This window comes from Ctenopharyngodon idella, chromosome 3, assembly GCF_019924925.1.
Source record: "Ctenopharyngodon idella isolate HZGC_01 chromosome 3, HZGC01, whole genome shotgun sequence".
Taxonomy (NCBI): domain Eukaryota; kingdom Metazoa; phylum Chordata; class Actinopteri; order Cypriniformes; family Xenocyprididae; genus Ctenopharyngodon; species Ctenopharyngodon idella.
Window position 1 is genome coordinate 31,980,632 of NC_067222.1, and position 22,007 is coordinate 32,002,638.

The 22,007-nt window shown below is 40.9% G+C and overlaps 1 protein-coding gene across 8 annotated transcripts in view; it reads right to left on the bottom strand.

Annotated features, from left to right (window-relative positions):
• Nucleotides 1-216: 216 nt before the first annotated feature.
• tnrc6c1 (trinucleotide repeat containing adaptor 6C1) overlaps nucleotides 217-22,007 on the bottom strand; it is a 58,793-nt gene continuing 37,002 nt past the window's right edge. For 4 of the 8 annotated variants that reach the window (XM_051885387.1, XM_051885367.1, XM_051885376.1 and 1 more), the window contains 19 exons: nucleotides 15,957-18,332; nucleotides 15,059-15,253; nucleotides 14,586-14,749; nucleotides 14,409-14,486; nucleotides 14,126-14,183; nucleotides 13,894-14,042; nucleotides 13,643-13,774; nucleotides 13,184-13,327; nucleotides 12,940-13,059; nucleotides 12,720-12,803; nucleotides 12,328-12,574; nucleotides 11,726-11,890; nucleotides 11,431-11,619; nucleotides 10,546-10,695; nucleotides 10,136-10,237; nucleotides 9,392-9,607; nucleotides 7,478-7,551; nucleotides 7,243-7,382; nucleotides 217-7,111 (listed from right to left, as the gene is read on the bottom strand). In XM_051885387.1, coding sequence (XP_051741347.1) covers nucleotides 6,733-7,111; nucleotides 7,243-7,382; nucleotides 7,478-7,551; nucleotides 9,392-9,607; nucleotides 10,136-10,237; nucleotides 10,546-10,695; nucleotides 11,431-11,619; nucleotides 11,726-11,890; nucleotides 12,328-12,574; nucleotides 12,720-12,803; nucleotides 12,940-13,059; nucleotides 13,184-13,327; nucleotides 13,643-13,774; nucleotides 13,894-14,042; nucleotides 14,126-14,183; nucleotides 14,409-14,486; nucleotides 14,586-14,749; nucleotides 15,059-15,253; nucleotides 15,957-18,332 — 5,162 coding nt within the window. In that variant the 3' untranslated portion in view covers nucleotides 217-6,732. Of the gene's footprint in view, nucleotides 7,112-7,242; nucleotides 7,383-7,477; nucleotides 7,552-9,391; nucleotides 9,608-10,135; nucleotides 10,238-10,545; nucleotides 10,696-11,430; nucleotides 11,620-11,725; nucleotides 11,891-12,327; nucleotides 12,575-12,719; nucleotides 12,804-12,939; nucleotides 13,060-13,183; nucleotides 13,328-13,642; nucleotides 13,775-13,893; nucleotides 14,043-14,125; nucleotides 14,184-14,408; nucleotides 14,487-14,585; nucleotides 14,750-15,058; nucleotides 15,254-15,956; nucleotides 18,333-19,585; nucleotides 21,222-22,007 lie in introns of those variants that run through there. The other 4 variants (XM_051885389.1, XM_051885382.1, XM_051885385.1 and 1 more) reach the window with 4 other exon arrangements.

A 22,007-nucleotide genomic window follows, 5' to 3' on the forward strand; every position in this document is an offset into this window, starting at 1 on the left:
TACAGGTTGGATACTTCCTGATCATTTGTCATGGGCATCTTTATTTTTATTCCATCCGAATTGTTAAATAAACGTTATCCCACACTACTTCACTAAAGCATTTTTCATCCTATTGGAAGAGTACAGTGACAGATTATTAAGCTTAAGCATCCAACTTTACCTGTATTCATCATAACAAGTGATGTCCACTAATACTCAATGACCAAACCGAATTCATTACAGCCAAGAACAAAAATGCAATTTATTAATTGTTTGAAAGAAGCTCCATAGTTCAAAACATTTTTTTCGGTGCATGTCAACAATCACATTCTATGAGGAAAGAGAAAAAGAGAGAAAACAAACAAAAACATTAAAAGCCACTGACTTCTTAAAATCTCAGTACAGACATATTCCTTAACATTTAAAATCAAAAGGCAAAAGCAACCCAGTATCTCCATCCACACTCATCCCAGTAACACTCACTCACACAAAGAACACAGACAACCTTGAAAGTCATGGGCTACAAAAAAAAACCCCACAGTGCTTCAGAATGAGACGTTCATTGGTTTAGGAATACACAGCATGGCGATGTACTGTATGTAAGAAACATGAAAAATGGGAAGTAAGATGGGGTCGGTGGGGGAGGGAGACAACAGAGCATATGAGCACAATAAAAGGACACACAAAAAAGAATCCCTCTAATCCCAATGAGAGATGGGTCACAGAGGCTTTAAGAACCCCACCCCCCTTGTGCATAGATCATGATCCGTAAAAACCAGCTTTTTTTTTTCTCTTTAAATCAATCAAATTGATACAGAAACCCTGCCCCCAACCCCTCGTTTTTAGTTCTCATCATGTAATACCCGCCACAAGAGACAGAATGACAAAGAGGAAAGAAATAGTAATGCACAATGGTCCTGATTTCAACAGGAAGGGACCTCATGTTAAGAAAATACAATAAAGATTCAAACATACAGCATTTGTATGTTCTTTCACCGTCTTTTGAACAATCAAAATCATTGATCATTTTGTTTAAAATGTAAAGCAATTTCAATATATAGATTTATATATAAAGCACTCCTTTTAAAGTTCATTAAGAGTTCATTATTTGGTAAATATGTAACTGCTACGGATTTAGAAACAAAGGTATTTTCTTCTTCTGAAATCCATAACCTTCAGTGCTTATGTTTTTTTTTTTTTTTTTTTTTTTTCTCTCCGTTATCCTCTTTCTCTAAAAACAAACATTAAATGGCGTGGAGTTGGTACTCTGGAACCCTTGCCTTCCTGAGACATGATCCACTTTTTTGTGTGTGCAAGATAGTGAACAACTATGTCTTCTTTTCTCTCTTTTTAAAAAAAAAAAAAGGATTTTTTTTGCTTTCCAAAAAAAAAAAAAAAAAAAAAAAAATACAGGCTTTGATAATCTATGTAAGTAACATTGCCAACATAAATAAAAACAAAAACATGACAACACTGATCAATCCCAGAGTTCTCCAAGTAGCACAATAATCTTCATTCTGTAAAGTGTTTTTGTTATTCATTTGATGGAAGTATATGTCCTTTAGGATTTTCTTTCTTTTCTCTTCTCATGACAATCCCATCGCAACATTTTTTCCTTTAACTTCAGAAAAACATGAAATGTTTGTAAACTGTTGGTGGCCTTGCACAAAGATAGTGAACAAAAACTAGAACAGAAATTAACATTAACAATAAAAAAAAAAAAAAAAAATAGCAAACCAGAAAGGTAGGCACCTCTGAAATGAGTCTTGTAAGAAACTCTTCTCCAGATGTCTATCCAGCTCATCATGGTGTAACATGGGGAGTTACAAGTCCCTCTAAATCAATCTATGGCCACAGTTCTTCAAAAAGATTTTTCCCCACATTTCATATTCATATACTTTTTTTTTGTAGTATTTTGCATTTTTTCTGTTTATAATCTGAAAACAAAAAAATGGTGCAATACTCAAAATAATCCATTTCTTTATCATGGATTATTCCACAATAAAAGCCACTATAAGGTAGATAATCGTATTACAGATAAAAAACACACTTGTTATATTTCTCAATAAGTCCTTGAGTAAACATTAACACATGAATTGTCACCTTGTCCCCTTAGTACTTTAATATCATGTTGTACGATTAGCTGAATGAGGGGAAGCAGACACTCAGTGCAACTCTAATAACAAAGCTAATAACAAATACAATAACAATACACATCCGAATATATTTTTGACTAGCGAACAAAAGACAGACAAAAAAAAAAAACAAACAAACAAACAAAAAAAACACTAAGATGAAACAAAGGCGAAAACAAATCCACTGTAATCACTAGCATACATTGGTTTGAACTCACACACAGGCAAACAAACGCATTCGTCCGTCATACAGTACACGCAACCTTGTGCAAACACTCACATACAACCGATGTCGTTTTGCTTTTTTTTTTTCTTATCTTTGTTTTTTAATTTTTTTTTTTTTTTTTTTTTAACTACGTTTTTTTTTCTCGTTCAGTTTGAACTGATGTTATCAAAAAGCTTGGAAGTGTATGAATGACAAAATTATTACAAAAATTTTCACATTACATTATTGGCGCTTCTTTTGATTCAAGTATTTGTGTTTTTTCATTTGTATAATTTTGATATGTTTATGCGTTTATCATCTAGGTAAATTCATGGAGAGAAGGAAACGGGGTTACTCAGGCCTGAAAAAAATGAAAAGTAAATGGAAAAAATAAAAATAAAAATTACAACCAGTTATATACATACACAGGATTTCAGATGTACATGTATATCAACCAGCATGTGCATATTCTAGCCAGGGCCCTAAGAAAGAGGATTTGATTTTCTTAGAGCTCATCTCCACCCAGGCCCTGTTATTTTGTACGATTGAAGCGGACTTCTTATCTACACAAAGTTGCATCTGAGCCGATCTTGTGGAGCTGGGGTACATTAGTCCTACAGATAAGACTCAGTATGCCCACAGTGGAGGACTGGCCACTTTTTTAGCTAGCTAGCTAGCCTGACAGGCATTCCTCTGGATTTTAAACAAGTTTTGGATGGTCGTTTTTTTTTTTCTTTTTTTTTTTTCTTTTTCAATCTGTGGTCTCGAGTACAGCTTAGAGAAAGGCAGTTAAATATATATATATATATATATATATATATATATATATATATATATATCTTCAAAAACAGGCAATAGTGATTGTTGCTAGTGTCACTCGAGTGTGAAGTAAAAAAAAAAAAAAAAAAAAAAAAAAAAAAAAAAAAAAAAAACAAGAAGAAGAAGAAGAAGAAGAAAATTTCTTCCAGAAAGGGATTTTCCCCTTTTAAGACTTGGTATCAACTGGCATGTGCCCCAGGCCTCCTGATACAATAGGTCCATGTGGACCTGGACCTGTTTAAAAAATAAAACGAAATAAAAAATAATCTGTACCGTTCCCCTAGTATCGGGTCGGGACAGAATATAATACCATCAATACAGCAACCCCAGAGTCATCTGTCCGCCACATCAGGGCGTCAAAGGCTTGCAGAGAGAAGCACTTCAGTCAAAGAGTGTACTACAGATTTAAAGTTTCCTTTTTCAACAATAACATTAATAATAATGCGACAAAAAACCTTTTTTGGTTTTAAAAAAAGATGTACCCAAATGTGAACCATCTACAGTGCACCTAAACATTCTGGATTCCCTGTTTAATTCTCAGCAGTCCTCCCAGGCGTATATATTTGATACCTGGGACAAGGTGCTACCCGTCTGTCTTGGTGCCAACCTGCATTCTACCTCTCCATCTCCATGTGCTCTTTACAAAACCAAACATCAAAACACATTTCAAGAAATAAGGAATCCCACTCTGATAGATTCATGTCTAGGTTAAGTCTACGGTTGAGAATAGGAACATTAGGATCTGAAAAAACAGAGGGACTTCCTCTGCGAATCCTTCTCCGAGTCCACTCGCCCACCCATTTAGCATCTTTAAAGCCACATCGGATAATGCGATAATGCACGACTACGCCCCGCTTGTAACGATAAACAGTTTGGGGTTCTCTGAGGCTGCCCTGAGACTGCATGTACATAATGTAAGAGATCATTCAGAGAGTAAACAGTGAGGGCCTGGTAATCAGTTCAAATGAAGCGGGCCGGTTTCTTTCTTTAGGCCACACCGTAAGGAAGCTGCCTTCTCATGATCTTCCTGGTAAGCTGAAGAGTGGGCTTGGAGAGAACTACAGATTGAAGCTGAAGGCCGTGAACTGCACCTCTCGGTCGGTCTTTGCATAGAAGTGGAGAGCAGAGTCTCCGTTATCGTTTGCTTTTATTACTGTGAGAAGAGGCGACCAGGTAAAGTAGTGTACTCTGTCTGCCCTTTGTCGTAAGCACCAGTGTGAGCGTGTGGCCTGGCAGGCCTCTGACGCCGGAGCGGAGGAAAGTTTAGAGGAGAGGCAGAAGACAAACTGAGCACCATCAACCTACTCTTCGTCATGCCTTAAAAGTGCGCTCCGGCCTTAAACGCACGACTGAAAACAATCCATTTCCGTCACTACAAGTGATTCCATATTTTTCAATCGCCAAGGTTTACGCTGAGGTGTGCCTCTTAATCAGAGTGTTTTCTGCATATGCGCAGCAAGAGGGGCTGGTGAGAGCAGCTACCATAGAGACCACTGCATTGACACACACAAACCAAAAAACAAAAAAGCGCAAAAGAACGATATAACATCAACAACAGCAACGACGATAACAACAGCAATGTTGACCAAAAAAAAAAAAACGAAACAAAAAAACAACACTGGCAATTCCAGAAGGGAAAAACCCAATTGATCGTAAAAAGTACTTGAAACGAACCTGTCCACTTCCAGCTAAAGTGATCTTTGCATGAGAAGGAGAGAGAGAGTCTATGAGAGTGAAGTTGAGACGAGGTCGAGTGCTGGCGCAGTAGTAGTACGTACTGATTAGCCAGGTCTGAAGGAGCCACTGCTCCGGCCCAGGCAGGTCCGTTCTGGCATCTGGTGCACCGGCCTGGCACAGCGGGTCAAAAGTCAGAGCGTGGGCACCCGAGGCGCCACAGCAGATAGGCACTCAATGGCCACACTTATCATACAGGTAGGCAGGGCCACCAGGGCAGGGGGCCCCACAGAATCCATTAGAAACATTACAACACGTCTAGCATCTCCAGACAAAAAGGCTAATGATTTTGGAGTACTGTAACAGTGATATTTACTTTGATATATATCATCTGAAAGAAAAAACACGTAAACGTTTCAGTCTTGTTGTGGTGTTTTTTTTCCTCATCAGACATCCCTTCGTTTTGCTACCATTTTTGAAATGTCTGATTTCAAAGTTGAAAGACTGTGGAAAGACGAAGAAGAAATGAAACGGCAAAATCCGTTTAGAGTTCAAAAAGAAGCATGGAGGAGAAGTTCGGTAGATTGCTTTTCATCGTCGCTTTTTGTCAGTTTCACACGTACACGTGTGATTTGTTGGCATTAAAGTCGGAGCTTGACGCTCTTGCTAAGTGCTATGAAGAAACCACACCTTCTTTGTTCCATACTTTTGTACCAAATACAACAACAACGAAAAAAAAAAAAAAAAAGCACTTTGTCTACTGGGTTACAAAGAAACACCTCTTATTTGGTTTGAAGCCCCTGTTGCCCCTGTAGTCACACTTGTCCTTGAGTGTGTAGAGGAAGTGCTAGTGAATGTTTCATCACCATGGGCTTACACACTGACAGAGTCCTCTTCTGTTCAGTCCCATGCTTGGTGGGCTGGAGACGAGTCTTTGATCCCTCCCGTCCCCAGATGAGCTCCGACCTTTCCGCCGGCAAAAAAGCACTGCGTAAAGATGGACGGAAGAGTCTGTGGCATATATTGCACGTCAGACGAACGACAATGAGGACCGAGGTCATTTAGGAAAATGAAAGTAGTCCATCTGAAAAAGTGTTTCCTGTACAGTTTTTTTTTTTTGTGAGAAGTGGTTAATATATTCCTCAGCTGTCCACATGTCCTCTCAGCTTAAGAATAAATGCCTCAAATGTGCAGAGGGGTCATATACATGTCTGTCCTTTTGAGAGTAATGAGGACAGGATGGCAATCGAGGGAAACAAGGAGGACAAATGCTGCAGCTGAGATCGAACCCATGACAGTCCTGGCTCAGAGATGAGAAAATGTGCAATTCTCAAGATGTTTCTTCAGAGTACAAGTGGAGTGGGACTGATCAGCAGTTAAGGCTAAAGTTTAGTGCTGTTAATTAATCCAAACGATCCAAAGGACAAATGAAGAAAAAAAAAAAAAAAAGCCAGTCCAAAACACAGGGAGTGAATTAGTTTGGAATGACGCATATTTCTTCGGGGAGAGGGCAATATGCTGTGATAGGGCTGACAAGATGTACTCGTGCCAGAGGAATTTAAAACAATGGCAGCTTGTCTCATCGGTTTGTAGTAAAATACACTTTTACACTGGTATCAGTTAATAGAGAAACGTTTCTGTAAAGGTTCACTTCTCTTTTAGTCACGGATCTTCGTAAGAAGTCTATAGAATACTGTAATCCAAGCCTAATGATCAAAAGAACACAGATGAAAAGTCACAAAACAAAACAAAAAAAGTAGAGGAAGAAGGTCAGCAGCCTCTAAGCAAGTGTGGCCTGAGCCTCCTGTCTCTTGGTTTTTCACAGTTCTACTGACGTTGATTATCGCCAAATGATTTGCTTGGTTTTTGCTCGTGAAGTTTCATATTTCGCTGCGGTAGGGTGTTGAGCGCTTGGCGCTCTCACATGGACTCTCCGCTCAGCAGGTCTCCAGGAAGCAGCGTATTGATTGGGGTGGGGCTGCCGACCACTCGACCGTCCTCCGCGCTGGGCGGGCCCCACAGGCTGGAGTACTGCGGTACGCCCCCCCACAGCAGCTCGTTGCTTGCCTTACCGCCGGACCCTGTCCCGCCTGCTCCTCCTCCTCCCAGACTGCTGCTGTTCCAGTGGCCGATGGGGTGTGTGGCCGCCGTCCCTCCGCCTCCCAGCCGAGTTTGATTGGTGCCGGGGTTGGCCTGCCAGCTGGTGGTGGGCGTAAGGGACTGACCCTGTGCAAAGAAGCGGTTCACCTCCTCTTCTCCAGCAAACTCTGCCAGTATAGTGGTGTTTCCCAGAACACACCTGAAACGCAAGTATTTAGAGAAAGAGAACAGATGACTGTGATCATATAGTAGAGGTTGGTACCGCAAAATAAATAAATAAATAAATAAATAAATAAATAAAAAAGTGACAAAGGTGAAAGATTTATGTACATGTGTAGGGACTTCTGGGCTTTGGCAGCCTCCTCTTTAGAACTGTAGCGCACCACGGCATTGCCCTGTGTCAGGTTGAGGTGGAATGTGATTAGCGGGCCGTGCTGCATGCACAGTGTCCGCAGTGTTGAGCCATCAATCTAAATGTCACAACAGAAAGAGCAGATTTATAACACTGCAAACAATTAACCAAGAAATTATAAGTCAACGAACATAACAATAGCCACAAGAATACCTGAGGTGTGAGGTTTCTCAAAACCAACCAGCTAGTGCTCCTGCTGGAGCTGTCTGTACTCCATGTGGTACCTACTTAGAGAGAGAAATAACACTTTATTATACCATTATAATTATTGTTATATTATACCATTACAACACAATCTAAGAATTAAAGTACCATGTACACTACTGTTCAAAACTTTGGGGCAAGCAAGATTTTAAAGAATTTATTTAGCAAGGATGCATTAAATTGATGAAAAGTGACAGTAAAGACATTTATAATGTTAGAAAATATTTCTATTTCAAATAAATCCAGTTACTTTGAACTTTCTATAAAAAAGTATCACGGTTTCCACAAAAATATTAGAACAGGTGTTTTCAATATTGAGAAAACAGTTATTTTAAATATTAGTAATATAATTAGTAATAGTCACATAATCATCATTTGCTTTTATTAAAAAAAAAATATGGTTTATAAAATATTATTTATATATTTTGATAAGGGCACCTCAGTAAACATTTTATTAAATATGTATTCTTATAATTTTATAACTTATAATTTAACTTGAATTATTTATATATCATAACATAGACATTTCTATATTATTCTATATTTTTCCATTGTTTTTATTTAGTTGAAATGAATATAAATTTTTCATGCTGTATATTATAATGTGATGCCTAAATCCACTTGTCACATTTAAACTGACTGATTTTCATTTTTAGGGTTCTAAGTTTAATTTTATTTAGACAAAATAGTATTGAGTTTAATACTGGCCATAACCTGAAAACAATTAACAGCTTATTGGCATTGAACAAAACTTTAAAGGGTTAGTTCACCCAAAAATGAATATTCTGTCATTAATTACTCACTCTCATGTCGTCCCAAACCCATAAGATCTTCATTCATCTTCGGAACACAAATTAAGATATTTTTGATGAAATCCGAGGGTTTCTGAACCAAATATAGGCAGCAACAACATCTGCACCTTTTGAGGTCCAGAAAGGTAGTAAAGACATTGTTAAAATAGTCAACATGACTACAGTGGTTCAACCTTAATATTATGAAGCGATGAGAATACTTTCTGTGCGCAAAAACAAAACAAAAATAATGACTTTATTCAACAATCTCTTCTCTTCCCTGTCATTCTCCTTGTGCAGTTCATAAAATTAAGGTTGAACCACTGTCGTCACGTGTACTGTTTTAACAATGTCTTTAGTACCTTTCTGGACCTTGACAGTGGTAATTAAATTGCTGTCTATTGAGGAGTCATATACCTCTCGGATTTCATCAAAATATCTTAATTTGTGTTCCAAAGATGAACGAAGGTCTTATGGGTTTGGAACGTCATGAGAGAGAGAGAGAGTAATTAATGACAGAATTTTCATTTTTGGGTGAACTGACCCTTTAATATCGGTTCAGCCAAATTTGTCATGATGCACAACCCCTGGTCAACCTTTCACTTTCGTTGTACAGAAAGAGAGCGATGTGAACATTATGCCGAAAATCATAGTACGAAAGTCATATGAGTTTAGAATGTCATGAGGGTGAGTCAGTGATAAAAAAAATATTTTTGGTTAAACTGCCCCTTTTTAATTTATCTACATCACATTTTTCTACAGCAAAAATGTATGATAAACAACTGTTTCAGTTAAAAGTGTGATCAAGCAACAGCTTGGGAATGACTAACACATGACACATGTGAGACTACAAAAAAAAAAAAAAAACCTTTGCTACACCACCAAAGCCCGTGCTCGCAAACGCTCCAACCGTTCAAAATCCTCACCTCATCTGACCCCCAACGTTTTGACTAGCATTCACACCCACATAAAACAGTCAACTGACAAAATTCAACTGCTGTTTCAATACGCCCACATCTTCGCCTAAGAATAGCTGCCTCGGATTAAACTTGCACCTTTCACATACACACACCTGAGGAGTAGGAGCTGCTCCAGCCAGCCACGAGGCCCAGGGTGTTTCCGCCCCACGTGGACGAGGGCTTGGTGTTGGTCAGGCCCGGAGGTGGCCGTGTGGGAGCTGTTGTGTTCCGGGGTCCTTGTGGAACTTTCCAAAGCTCATGAGAGAGAGAAGGCTGGGTGTGTGAGATGGGCCCTGGGGACCAAGTGGACTTCATGTCAGATAGCTTGCCTGTAGATCAGAGAAGTGAAAGTGTGAAAAGGTCAGAAAAGGAAACAGACAGAGTACGGTAACAGACATCTTATTTCCTCTTTCTAATTCTGTGAAACCCAGAATTAGACATACTGTGGTGAAAGGTGTTCTCACAGCAGTCATAGTCATTGATGCACCACCGCAAACAGGAAAGACAGGGTCCAGGCCCACGTGTGACATCATAATAGTACATGCCTCATTTATTTAAAAAAAAAAAGAGAAAAAAAAGTGCCTTCTCACCACTTCCACCTCACAAAAATCACAGTTAGCAGGTGACCATGCTGAACAAAGGGGCAGTGTGTGACTAACACAACTGAGGGGAAGTATGGATGAATGTAGGCGGGACAGAGCTCTCTAAGGGGGAAAGGGCCACACTTGAGTCAGATGCACTAGATATACAGGAATGCGACCACCCTTTGGGGCCCCATGCTAGGTTGAATAGAAAGCTGTAAGAAAAGAGTGTTATGGGGAGGACTGAGGGCAGGAACGGGATTCTGGGAGTTGTACCTGTGCTGTCTGCCTCGGGGGAGGACAGACTGAAAGAGCTAGTGACTGGCCAATCGCTGGAGGGAGGCACAGCCTCACCCTGTGAGGAAGTTGGGGTGGAACCTACAATGTGTCCCGAACAAAGCAGGCAAGAATTCAAAGTGGAAATAAGAAAAATAATGCATGTGAAGAAAAGAAAAAACTTAGTGGTTGCTTTATGTGAAAAAAAAAAAAGTCATTCAAAAAAAAAAAAAAAAAAAAAAAAAAAACAATACTGCAATATGCAATACCTTTTATTCAGAATATACAGAAGTATTTAACTAGAGATGGTATGATGGGATTTGTTTAGGTTTTTTGCTTCCAGTGTCACCTGAAAGGACGTTCACTGAAAGATCATTTCTTTTAAGGGAAAATGTGTTTGGTCTTCTTACCTCCACTCCTGTCTCTCAGCAGGTAGCGGTTAACATCCTGAATGTTGGTGTTGATGGTGGGCCCACTGGGAACACTCCCTGGAGTTACATTGGGGTCAGTCTCAGGGTCAATATTCTGCAGTCCTTTCCAGGGCACTCCTGGACAAAACTCTAAAGGAGTTTCATACAAATCAGATCATGTATGACACACACTGACTGATGCATGTAGTATTTGGACACACTTAAAAATGTCTGATTATCTTTTTATTATATAAAAATTATCCAATCCAGGGAATTCTCATCAGCCGAACCCCTCTGACCTAAAAAAAAAAAATTACTTGAAATCCTCCTGATTTTTTTAATATTTCAATAATTTAACACATTCACATGTTCACAGTTCTCTGATGTTGGTTAATGATCTTTTTTTATTAAGTGTTTTATTGATTGTTTTTTATTTTTTAATTATATATTTTAATTTTACATTCTATGCTTTTCATCAACTCACAAACCCCTTGCAGTTCCCTCACAAAGCCCCAGGGTTTTGTGAACCCCAGTTAGGATTCAAATGATAAAATAATAGATGTATTGTTCAAATAATAAAGTATTTTAATAATTTATGGTTGTCAAACATTAGTGTATTATCTTAATGTGAAGACCTACACCTGTGGTTATTCTGTTGTACACCTATGCAAACTTAAAAGTCAGCTGAAAATGGATATTTATTAATGTATTTATTTTTTGCAGATGCTACTTGGTTTGGTATTTTTTTTAATCCAGTGTAATGACATTTAGTTACTTTAAATATGACCTAAATTTTCAAAAGTATCCAAATACTTTTAAATCCTTTCAGTGCTTTCATAATCCTACAACTAGTCCAAAGAGATTTTAGAGATGCCAGTTAGTCACCTGGAGGCCAGTTGACATTAGTCCCATTGGAGATCTTGTCATTGTTGTTCTTTCCCTGGCCCCAGCTATCATGAGGTGCCAGAGGGCTGGCAGGAGACTCGGAGCTTGAAATCAGATTGTAGGGACTGTAGGAGTCGTCCAGCTGGGGCTTACTAGGGGGACCCAGATTGGGGCCTGCAGAGATGGCACCTGTATAACATAGGTGGTATGGAATATCATCGTATCAAGCCAGATATTAACCACTATACCACATATTCACAGTACGTTTACTGATAAATGTAATAGCAATGTGTACCATGCTTGCTGAAATTGGGCTCCATAGGAGAGGAGTTGCCAGATAGATTCTCCATGGAGTTAGGGTGTGTCCACTGTGATAGGCGTGACTGAGGCTGAGGAGAGTCCTTAATGGAGAGGCCACCCACCTCCATGCAGTTTACATTCATGTTGGGGTTCAATCCAGCTACAGAGAAGCACATATGCAAGGATCAGCGAGGGTAATTTTAAAATAAGTTCCCATAAATTCCCATAACTTTTTCATGACCTTTCTAGTCATTTGTTACTGAATAGGAGTTTTAAAAGAAAAAAAATCACTGTGATTCAGACCTATTTGCCAATTAATCATTCAGGTCAATTTGTGAACCCGTTTGACTGACTCATTGAAAAAAACAAAAAAACAAGTTGACATCAATATGGCTTGCAAACAAATTTACCGAACAGCAATATCTAGCTAATGAAACATTTCAAAGCAGAGATAAACATGAAATATATATTCCTTACAGAAATTCCCATGACTTTTACAGATTTTCTAAGACTGTGGGAATTGTGTTAAGAAGAACATTTGGATCTTTACTAGTCTAAACACTAAGCATACAATAATAGACAGTGTTGGCAACTCACAAATAGGGTAGGGTGAGAAGGAGTTTGGAGAAGACTGTGGCTCTTTGGTCTGAAGGTCGGAAACAGAGAGGCTGGAGACCTGGGGATGGGATGGAAATGTGTCCAGAGCTGATTTGCCTATGCTGGGATGCAGGCCCGGGTGTGAGGGGGGTGGCTGCTGCTGCTGTTGTTTCATCAGCAGAGCCTGAGCCAGCTGCCGCTGGTGCTGCTGGATCTGTTGCTGCATGTTATTGATTGTACGTGCAACCTGCAAGAGGACATGCTTGTGAACACAGAACTGAGATCTAAAAATTGATATTAAAATACAAAGAAACAAACAAATCATTATTGAGAATCATATTTTTTTTTTTAATTGGTATCATGATGACACTAATTGGGAGGGAACTGCTCACTTGCTGCTCTTGCTGACGGATGGGGCCAGAAACACTGCGCTGTGCCTGCAACATCTGCTGCTGAATTTGTAAACGCTGGTACGCCTGCAAAATCATAGACAAATTTACATTACGATGAGAATTTAGGAGTGAAATATAAGATTATATGCAGACAAATAAAAATATATTCTTTAAATTACAGGTGAAAGTGTCAACAAGATGCTGAAAAACTGGCACTTACCAGTTGCAGCTGATAAAGTTGGTTCAACAGGGTCATATGCTGAGGGTTTATTGGTGAGGTTAAAAGTGCAGGGTTGAGACCAATGTTTTTTGCTGCAAACTGTAAAAGCTGTGCTTGAACCTGTCAGTGAAAAAAACAGAGTTCAGCATGATTTCAACACTCCCACACAACACTCAAATGGTGAAAAAAATGTCACCAAATGTAAGCAAGGTGCTAAACCACTTGTGTCCATGTCTCTGCACACCTGAGGGCTGAGAAACTGAGGCACTTGAGCGCGTAGACTAGGCTGGGACGAGTTGAGAGGTGGCACTGACGGCTGGGGAGGAGGCTGCTGCTGCAGGGCCCGGGCTTGTGCTGCTCCGCTACTACCAAACACTCCACTCTGCATCTACACAAACACGCACAAAAAATTCATTCGGAAACAGACTTCATGAGGATATGCTCAAAGCTGTCATGCCCTCATACTGCTGGTTTAATAGGGGCAATATACCAATAACTATACAGCAAGGTGGATGATGACTAATGTAATGCTGAATAACAATGAGCCCAAAAAGTATCTTGGCACCTAAGCCACACTTATAAAATAAATATTAACGTATGAATGTCACTGTATTACATCAAACTAATATAGACGTAAAACAATTAAAGTAAACAAAAACAATAGATATGATTTAACATTGATGAAAAATATACATAGACCCACCTGTCTATTATTCAAGTTTTGCATTGCAACTCCAAGACTCTGGCCAGGGAGTGCAGCACTACCCAATGGGAGCTTCAGGCTCGGAGAAGGCATAAACGGTGAGGTTTGGGCATCATCTGCTAGCCCAGCATCCTAAGGAGGAAAGAACAAAGAACAAAAAAAACTTAGGTCAAATAAAATCCACCACAATGTAAAGTCTTCCAGATGGAATAACCAGAATGTGCTGATTTTTAATTGTGAGAAGCACAAACCTTGTCCAAGAAGGGGGGGCGATCTGAAGAGGATTCTTTGGAGATGACTGAAGGCCTGCATCCCATTGGTTTATTGACTAAGCCGTTGTTGTAGTCAGAGATTCCCATCCCCCGTTTATCTAGTTCGGTCTTCTTCTCCAAAAGGGCGCCTACAACACAACTAATATTTAAATACCATATTCCAGCAAAGAAGCTGTGAAGAAATTGAAGATTTTGCATGTATAACACCTACTCATGGCCTGATCCAAGTTCATGTTGTTGCTCTTGAGAGCCTCTTCTGCAGGGTCTCTCTGCGAAGGCAAACACAAACACACAGTAAAAACCCATATATTAACCATTTGCATTAATAACACATATTAATGTTAAAAAGCCAATGCATTTGTAACTAGACATTTATAGCCATATGTAAGGGATAACATACAATTAGGCAGTCAGTATCACAAAATAAACCCCAGGCACAACAGTCAAACATACAGAGGGATATTTGGATATTAACAAAGATAAGCAGCACTTACAGGGAAGCCCATGTCAGTCAGCTGCTTGATGAGACGATTCATTATCCAGGTATCATCCTGTTTATTTGGGACTTTTCCCTTCAAAGAAAAACAGAGACCGATGAACTCAATATGCAGCATGTAATGTGACTAACACCTACATTAAACTCATGTAGCTTTTTTTTTTTTTTTTTTTACCTTTGGTGGGCCCTTTTTGGGTGGGTTGCCCCAGGAACTGCAGGAGGAGTTGCTCTCCTGAGATGCAGTGCTGTTCCACATGTCACTCTCATCCTGCTCCCACTGCCCTGCAGACAGGCCCATGTCCTCACCACCTCCCCAGCCATCTTGCATAGATTTTGGGGCTAGAAGAAGAAAAAGACAGATTATTGGAAGTGTACATAATACAGATTAATATATGCAATTGGTTGTGTTAACAATTAAAAGAAACAAACTAATTTTTCCCTAATGAAATAGCAAAACATGTACAATCCTGCAATGCATTATTTACAACAACAGGGGGCCCTGTTGTTACACATTTCAAAGCTCTGATAACTGCATGTGATAATAGCATGTGATTTTTTTTTTTTTTTTTTTCCCCCACACAAAATCATTAAAATATTTAATAAATAAAAATATTTTTATTCAAATAAATGTAAATTAATAAAACTAACCAGGTTTGCAGGGGGCAGATCCAGGGGGTCCGTTGCCTCGACCATAGACCTCAGGGCCATTATCACCCCAGCTGCCACAACCACCTGGGGGTTTGCCCCATGCTGAAGTGCCATTGTCCACACTTGCTGCAGGGGTGGCTGGCTCCCCCCATGAGGGCTCAGGTTTTGAATGGACATTTGTCATCTCACTCCATCCTGCAGAGAAATATTTCAAACTTCAGGACAAGTGCACCCTAAGTTTTCACTGCATAATGAGCCATGCTTTTAAGGCTGACACCATGTAGTATATACAGTGGGTCCAAAAGTTAGATATCTTCAAATTTTAATTTTCCCCCTCTACAAACTATATTACCAGCCCACAATTTGAGTACAAAGTTGAATTAAAAACAAAAAACAAACAAAAAAAAACATGAATTTAAGAATTTATTCATTTTTAAAACACATTTTAATTAAAACTTTGTTCTATTTCTTTCAAAAACAAATGTTACTTTGTAGGCTCCTCTGTCTTAAAATGGAATAATACATTACAATATTAAATGTCTGTTTAGTTCTTGGCACAGGGGAGAACTGAGGATGCCATGTTAAATACAGCTTTGGCAGAGGGAGTGCAAAGCTACACATAAACAGCAGAGGGCGTCGGGTCTGTTCCAAGTATCCTGCTGAGGAATAGTGATACTCCCCACAGATGGTGGCCCAACTCTAATTACACACTTCCTCCTGGCTCAAACATTATGTTGAACTACACTCATAGACTGAAAGTAAACACTACTCTGTTAGCATGAACTGTTACTCAGTTTTGTTGTTTTTTGTGTGGAAATATGTTTAAAAGTGTAGTGATACATTTTAACTAGTTAAAGGTCATTGTCAATAGATGTCAAAGTAAAAAGTTGTTTCTTACCTGGATTCATGAGGGTTGTTCTATTGTGAGGCGGTCCCGTTTGATGTGGGCCAGCGTTATCAGGGGAAATGTTATTATTGTTTGAGTTTGGCCCTCCATGGCTGTGAGCCTGCACGGGAGGCTGGTTATGGTGGGGATGATGATGATGGTTGTTGGGTACATTGTTGGCATTGCCAGGTCCTGATTTGCCTTGCATCCCAGGGTTATTCCTGTCCCAGAGATTGACTGTCTTGTTGCAAGTGCTTGGGTCACCCCAAGCTGAGGTACCGTCATCGATCTCCATCTTACGACGGACGGAGGGTGGAGAGGGCTCCTCCCATCCAGTGGGCTCTCCAGTATGGTCAGGTTTAACACCTCCACCATTTCCTCCACCCCACCCAGAGCCACTCTGCTTTACAGAGCTAGGACCTCCCCAAGAACCCATGCTTCCACTGCCACTATTGCCATTGGTGCCCTCCTGAGGCTTATTCCATCCTTGTTGTGACACACTGGGTCGTTGTGCATCTCCCCAGTTTCCCCCTACTCCTGAAGTAGGCTTTGCCCAACCCCTGGAGCCCTCGTTCCAGCTGGTACCCTCTCCCTCCCAGGTAGAGCTGGAGGGACCATTTTTCTTTCCATCTCCATGTTCACCCCATTCTCCTCCAGACCCACTTTCTCCACCAGGTCCATTACCCCATCCGTGAGATGGTTTGGGCCCCTCACCCCAGCCCTGTGGTTTGACTTTAGCGTGACTGTCTTCCCAGGTAGGAGACTTCTCCTCTGAACCCCAAGTCTGACCACTTTTCTGCAGGCTGCCACCTGGGCCTCCGGCTGGGGTACTGCTCCAACTTCCAGGACCATTGGAAGGTTTCTTGTTGCTGGTTGAATCAGTCCAACCAGAGCTAACCTGGGGTGATGGCATAGCTGTGCCCCATCCAGATGTAGCTCCAGTACTAGGGCATGGGCCCTCATTCTTGCCTCCAGAGTCAGGTCTGGATGTAGTGCCTGAGTTTGGGTTGGCACTGCCAGAAGTTGGTGTTGGTCCTAGATTGGCTGCATTTGAGGATGAGCCCCAGGCATCAGTTCCAATGTCATTCTTGCGGTTGGAGCGTGCAGCTTCTTCGGTCTCCCAAGCTGTGTGCTGCCGCACTGGTGTTTGTCCCCAGCCTGTGTTGCACAGAACCCGAGGGTCCATATCCTGGGCTGGCAGAATAGGGGGAGCCTCATCTCTTGATGAGCGGTCCCTCCTTCGAGGACGGCATTCCATGCTGTCACTGCTTCCCTCACTAGCTGTAGCATTGGCCCCACGGACCCAAGAATTGTGCTGCTGCTCTTGAGTGGGAGAGCTTGAAGAATCCCATCCTTTTGCCTCACTGTTGGAATGCTTACCCCAGTCCCCAGTTGAGGCAGCTTGTCCCCAGCCAGAAGTGCCTGAGGCCCCACCTTGTCCCCAGCTGCTCCCTGAGTCCCAACCAGAGTCTTTTGAGCCACCACCAGACTTGGTATCTCCATTACCCCAAACAGGTTCCTCATCTCCATTGACTTGCGAGGCTCCTCCTGGAGTTTGAACAAACGAGCCCATGCCTGCAGGGCCAACCCCCCAGTTAGGCAGGCTGTGGCCTGGGCTTCTGGGCTCCTGCTTAGTGTGATTTGGTCCATCAGTGTTAAGGTTCTGAGGTTCGGAGCTGAAAGACACATTCGTGGATGGGGTGGAGTGTGGCTCTGAGGAGTCACTGGGCACAATGCTACCCCATGTGGTGCTGCCATTGCCACTGCCACCATTACCTGCAGAATTTCCATTGGCACCACCCATACTGCCACTGCTGCTAGAGCCCTGGCTGGGCAAAGTGCCCGGTGGGCTACAGAGAGTAGGAGGAGGAGGGTTGTTTCCTCCAGAGCTGCCGCCACCCATGCCGGTCCCTTCATGTCCCAAAACTGGCCAGGCAGAGGGGTTGGCGTTGGGGTTTAAGTTCAAGTTAAAGTTGGATGAGCCCCAACCCCTGGTTCCCACTGATGTGCTGGAGACTTCATTCTTCCCTTCTCCTCCACTGGCAGGAGAAGGGCCAGAGCCCCAGCCTCTGCTGGCCCCACTAGAGAGCAGACCTCCTGAGTGGCTGGCATTGGCTTTGCTGGGGTGATTGGCTGAGAAATGGCCTTGCTGGCCAGCTCCTGTGGCCATGCTCATGCTGCTGATGTCACTGATACTTTCAGTGTCCAAGGGGCATCCTGCAGGGGCGTGGCTTTCTTTGCATGAAATGGAAGGCCACGCCTCCGTATCGCGCTCGTCAATAATCAGTGGATCCCAGCCGCTGCAGCTGTTGGTAGAGGCTGTAGTGGCACTGCGATTGAGGGATATATTCTCATACTGGGCTGCCAGGGCACTCTGTGGGGGCAGCTCTACAAAAAGAAGAGAAAGAAAGAGAAACTATTAAAATACTGTGCCTGCAGTATACATTAATTTCATTTATTCATAAGATTATCACAACAAGGCATACTTTTCTTTATAGGCTACATGTTATTAAATACATTATATGTATAAATGCAGTTAGCAATACCTCAACACTTTAATCATTGGATTATAATTAGATTTTGGGTGAAAAAATGATATTTAAAAAAAATATACATAAAAACACTTTCTATACAAATACAACATTCTCAGATGATGAAACATTTACATTAAAACAATAAAAACACTTCAAATCTTTCATCTAAATTACCATTTACCGGAAGATCTGCTTAAACTGATCAAAACATTTTTTTTCTTGGCTTCCTTTTAGACAAATTGGTTTTACATCAGCACGGTAGCCATGGTCATAATGTATAAAAATATAACAAAAATGCACCAGTAACTGCATGTTCTGTTTCACATGTATGTGCTAGCCTGGAGTCATTATTTTTCACTGCTGTCACCACAAAGCCTTGGTTCTAGCAACCACAACCATCTCCCTCTGCTGGACTGACAGGTTACAACCGCAGACTTTGCTTTCAAAGATGTTCATTCTAAACCTGATCTGACACATTGATAACAACATTGAAAGCAGTGCAAATGCCCACATATGGATACCAGGATCCTGTTGTGTTAATTAGCTGGCAAATGCTGCCCAGCCTCCTGGCACTCGCTCAACTCTGTTGTTGTTTTTGTGTGGCTTTGCATGCGCAGGCACAGCTCAGTCTCTGTCAGATCTGAGCAAAGCAGCAGCGTTCGTGCACACCAAGCTTTCGGTCACAAACCACACAAAAAACACTTTCAACTAAAGATAAAAACGCAGGAGTGTACAAAAGAGAGGATAGAGTGTTTCCAGCACAAATGCTGTCCTTCTGAAGAGTCACTGCGTAGTAATGGACGCCATTTTATCAAATCTGAACTGAAGCCAAAAAAGCTTAGAGCTGCCGTCAACATCTTACAGTGTCTCGCTGAAGAAAGCTTATCAGATGAGCGCAGCAAACCTCTGCCCTGCATTAATCTCTAACAAGCAATGCAATAGCTTTAGGGATTTGCGTTTTATTTGCAGTTATTTGAATGGTACACTTCCAAATCAAACAGCAGCAGTACAGCAGAGAGCAAAGCAAAGGAAAAGCCTGTTATCAAAGCGTGGAGGATCGTACTATGAGGTTGGAGGGGGTGGGGTCGCAGAGAAGTGGAAAAGTACCTGAAGAGAGATGTCGCCCGACCATCCTGAGAGAAGCGCTAGGCTGCGTGCAGAGCACTGGCCATCCCTGTTACAATATGTCTGCTGCTCGCGAGGCTTCTGAGGCTCATATTTGAAATGCTGCCAAGGAGCTGCAGCTCAGTACGCGAGCGACCGCCCCGTTCGTCCCACACGGCTTCAGCAGGATCCGATCTCTGTTCCCTCACCAGGGCTTTATTTATATCTACCTCTATTCCTGATTCGGAGAGGAGACTCTCTCGTGAGGGAGGGGAAAGGGGTTGCATGGGAGTTGAAGGTTAAAGCCAAGAGCATTCCGTTGTGCCATTAGGAGGGAGGAAAAACAAAAAAAACAAAAAAAAAAGAGATTCCTTTTCTTGTGCACCCCTCTCTTCTTTCATGCTTTCAAACTGTCACAAAACATTTAGCCGAGACCATTCAGACTGCAATTAGCACCGCTGCTCACAATAGAGCGAGCTGAATAGATGCACAAAAGCAAGCCAGCCTCTGAGCATAGGCTGCACTGCGAGGACTGCAAACACAGAAACACACACACATTTCCCTGTCATACTGGCTGATTTTTAGTATACCGTCTTCTTGTAATATTAAAAGTACAGTGGGTGTGTGAATTTATAGCTCTGCATACCAGAGGTGCGGTCCCAAGTTTAGAGGAAAACAACACTTCAATGGCTGAATGGGAAACAGGATAAACACACCAAATGAGGCTCACATGTAGGCGGGCAGGTGGCCAAGGGCTAAATGTCTGTGCAGAGTGTGCCCGCACTTTAATGATGCAGAGGAGACAGAAAGACGACCGGAAAGCATGCATGCTGGGAGGAAAGAAGGGATGGCTCCAGTACAGGAGAGACAGAAACACAGAAAATGAGATGAACACTTACAAAAGCACACTAGCTCTCTTGGCATCAAGGAGAGCATTGTTTACAAATGATCCCAGCGCCTCCCATATACACAAAACACCAAAGTCCAAAGAGAACAGACTCTTATTATACTCCAACTCAGTGCCAGCTTTTTCCAGCCAAATATGCAATGATGTAATCAAAGCCTCATTATTGATTATTCTCTTGCCTGCAAATGACCCTTTTATGAAAACCCTCAAACAAGTAAATCTAAGTGCTAGCTTTGGGTTTTACTACCTAAATAGTTATTGGTTGGTTTTGTTGTGTCTTTCTGTAGTAACTATTACAGTAAGAGTGCCAGAGTACTATCCAGGCAGCACGATGCAGCTGAGGAAGAGGAAAGGATGGAGTTTACCATACCCTGTTAGAGACAAACTAGTCCAGACAAACACTAGACAAATTTCTGCCAATTGAATACTGAGCACTACAAACATCTTTCAAACACATAGCAGCACACTTGCACACTTTCTGAACTCTACTTAGAATTCTATCTAAAGATTGCTTGGCAACACAACATAAAAGAACATTTATATAAAAAAAAAAAAAAAAAAAAAAAAAGGATGTGATTTTTTACTATGATTAGAGGTCTTCCATTGTTATTTTTACATTTTGTGAAAAATATACAATAAAAAGCCAAAACTTTGCTGTTTCCTCAAATTGAAAGATCCCTGTGTATTAGCATTGTTAATCTTAAATTAATCTGAACACTTTGAGTGTAAATGTGTAATTTTCCTAAATATAAATTACTATATTCATACCATGCTAAAAATGGCATCTGCAATTCAATTTATATTGTCTATATAAAATGCTCTAAATGTGAGTAAATCATTGTTTTAGTATCTTTTATATATTATAGTTCTAATTAATTTGAGTTTGCTTTTATTTTTATACTTTCAGATTTAAATCAAATTTTAGTTTAATTTGTAGTAACTGTTTCGCGCTTGCCATTTATTTTATTTTTTTAGCTTTAAAAAAAAAAAAAAAAATTCTAAATAGTTTTAATTTACTTTTATTTCAATTTTAGTTTTTTCAAGTATTAATACTTCAACTTGTATCGGCAAGTTGCTAAGGCATCATTTCTATATTCGTTTCTTTCATTTTTTTTAAACTGAATTTCATTTTGTTTATTTATTTTAGTTACTGGTTTGAGCATTGCAGCACAATCTCAAGTCTCTGAACCTTTGCATTCTATTACTTTCCACTGCAATCCACCTCACTGTTTTAACTGAAAAATTTAAAAAATTGTATCCAGTGTGAAAGGAAGCATAAACTGTGTCATGCCGAACAGCACCATATGCATCCTTACAATTTTTTGCTCTGTGTTTGTATGTGCATTCATGTACAAATCAATAGCAGCGATACTGTGGGGCGAAGAACAGGGGGCTTTGCTAACATTGTCGTTTGTCAGTTGCAAAGATGCTTGGTGGGAGAGAGGAGGGAGGGGCCAGCATGCATGAGGGTCTTATGCAACAACCATCCGTCTTGATGTACTATACCACACTCCCGCT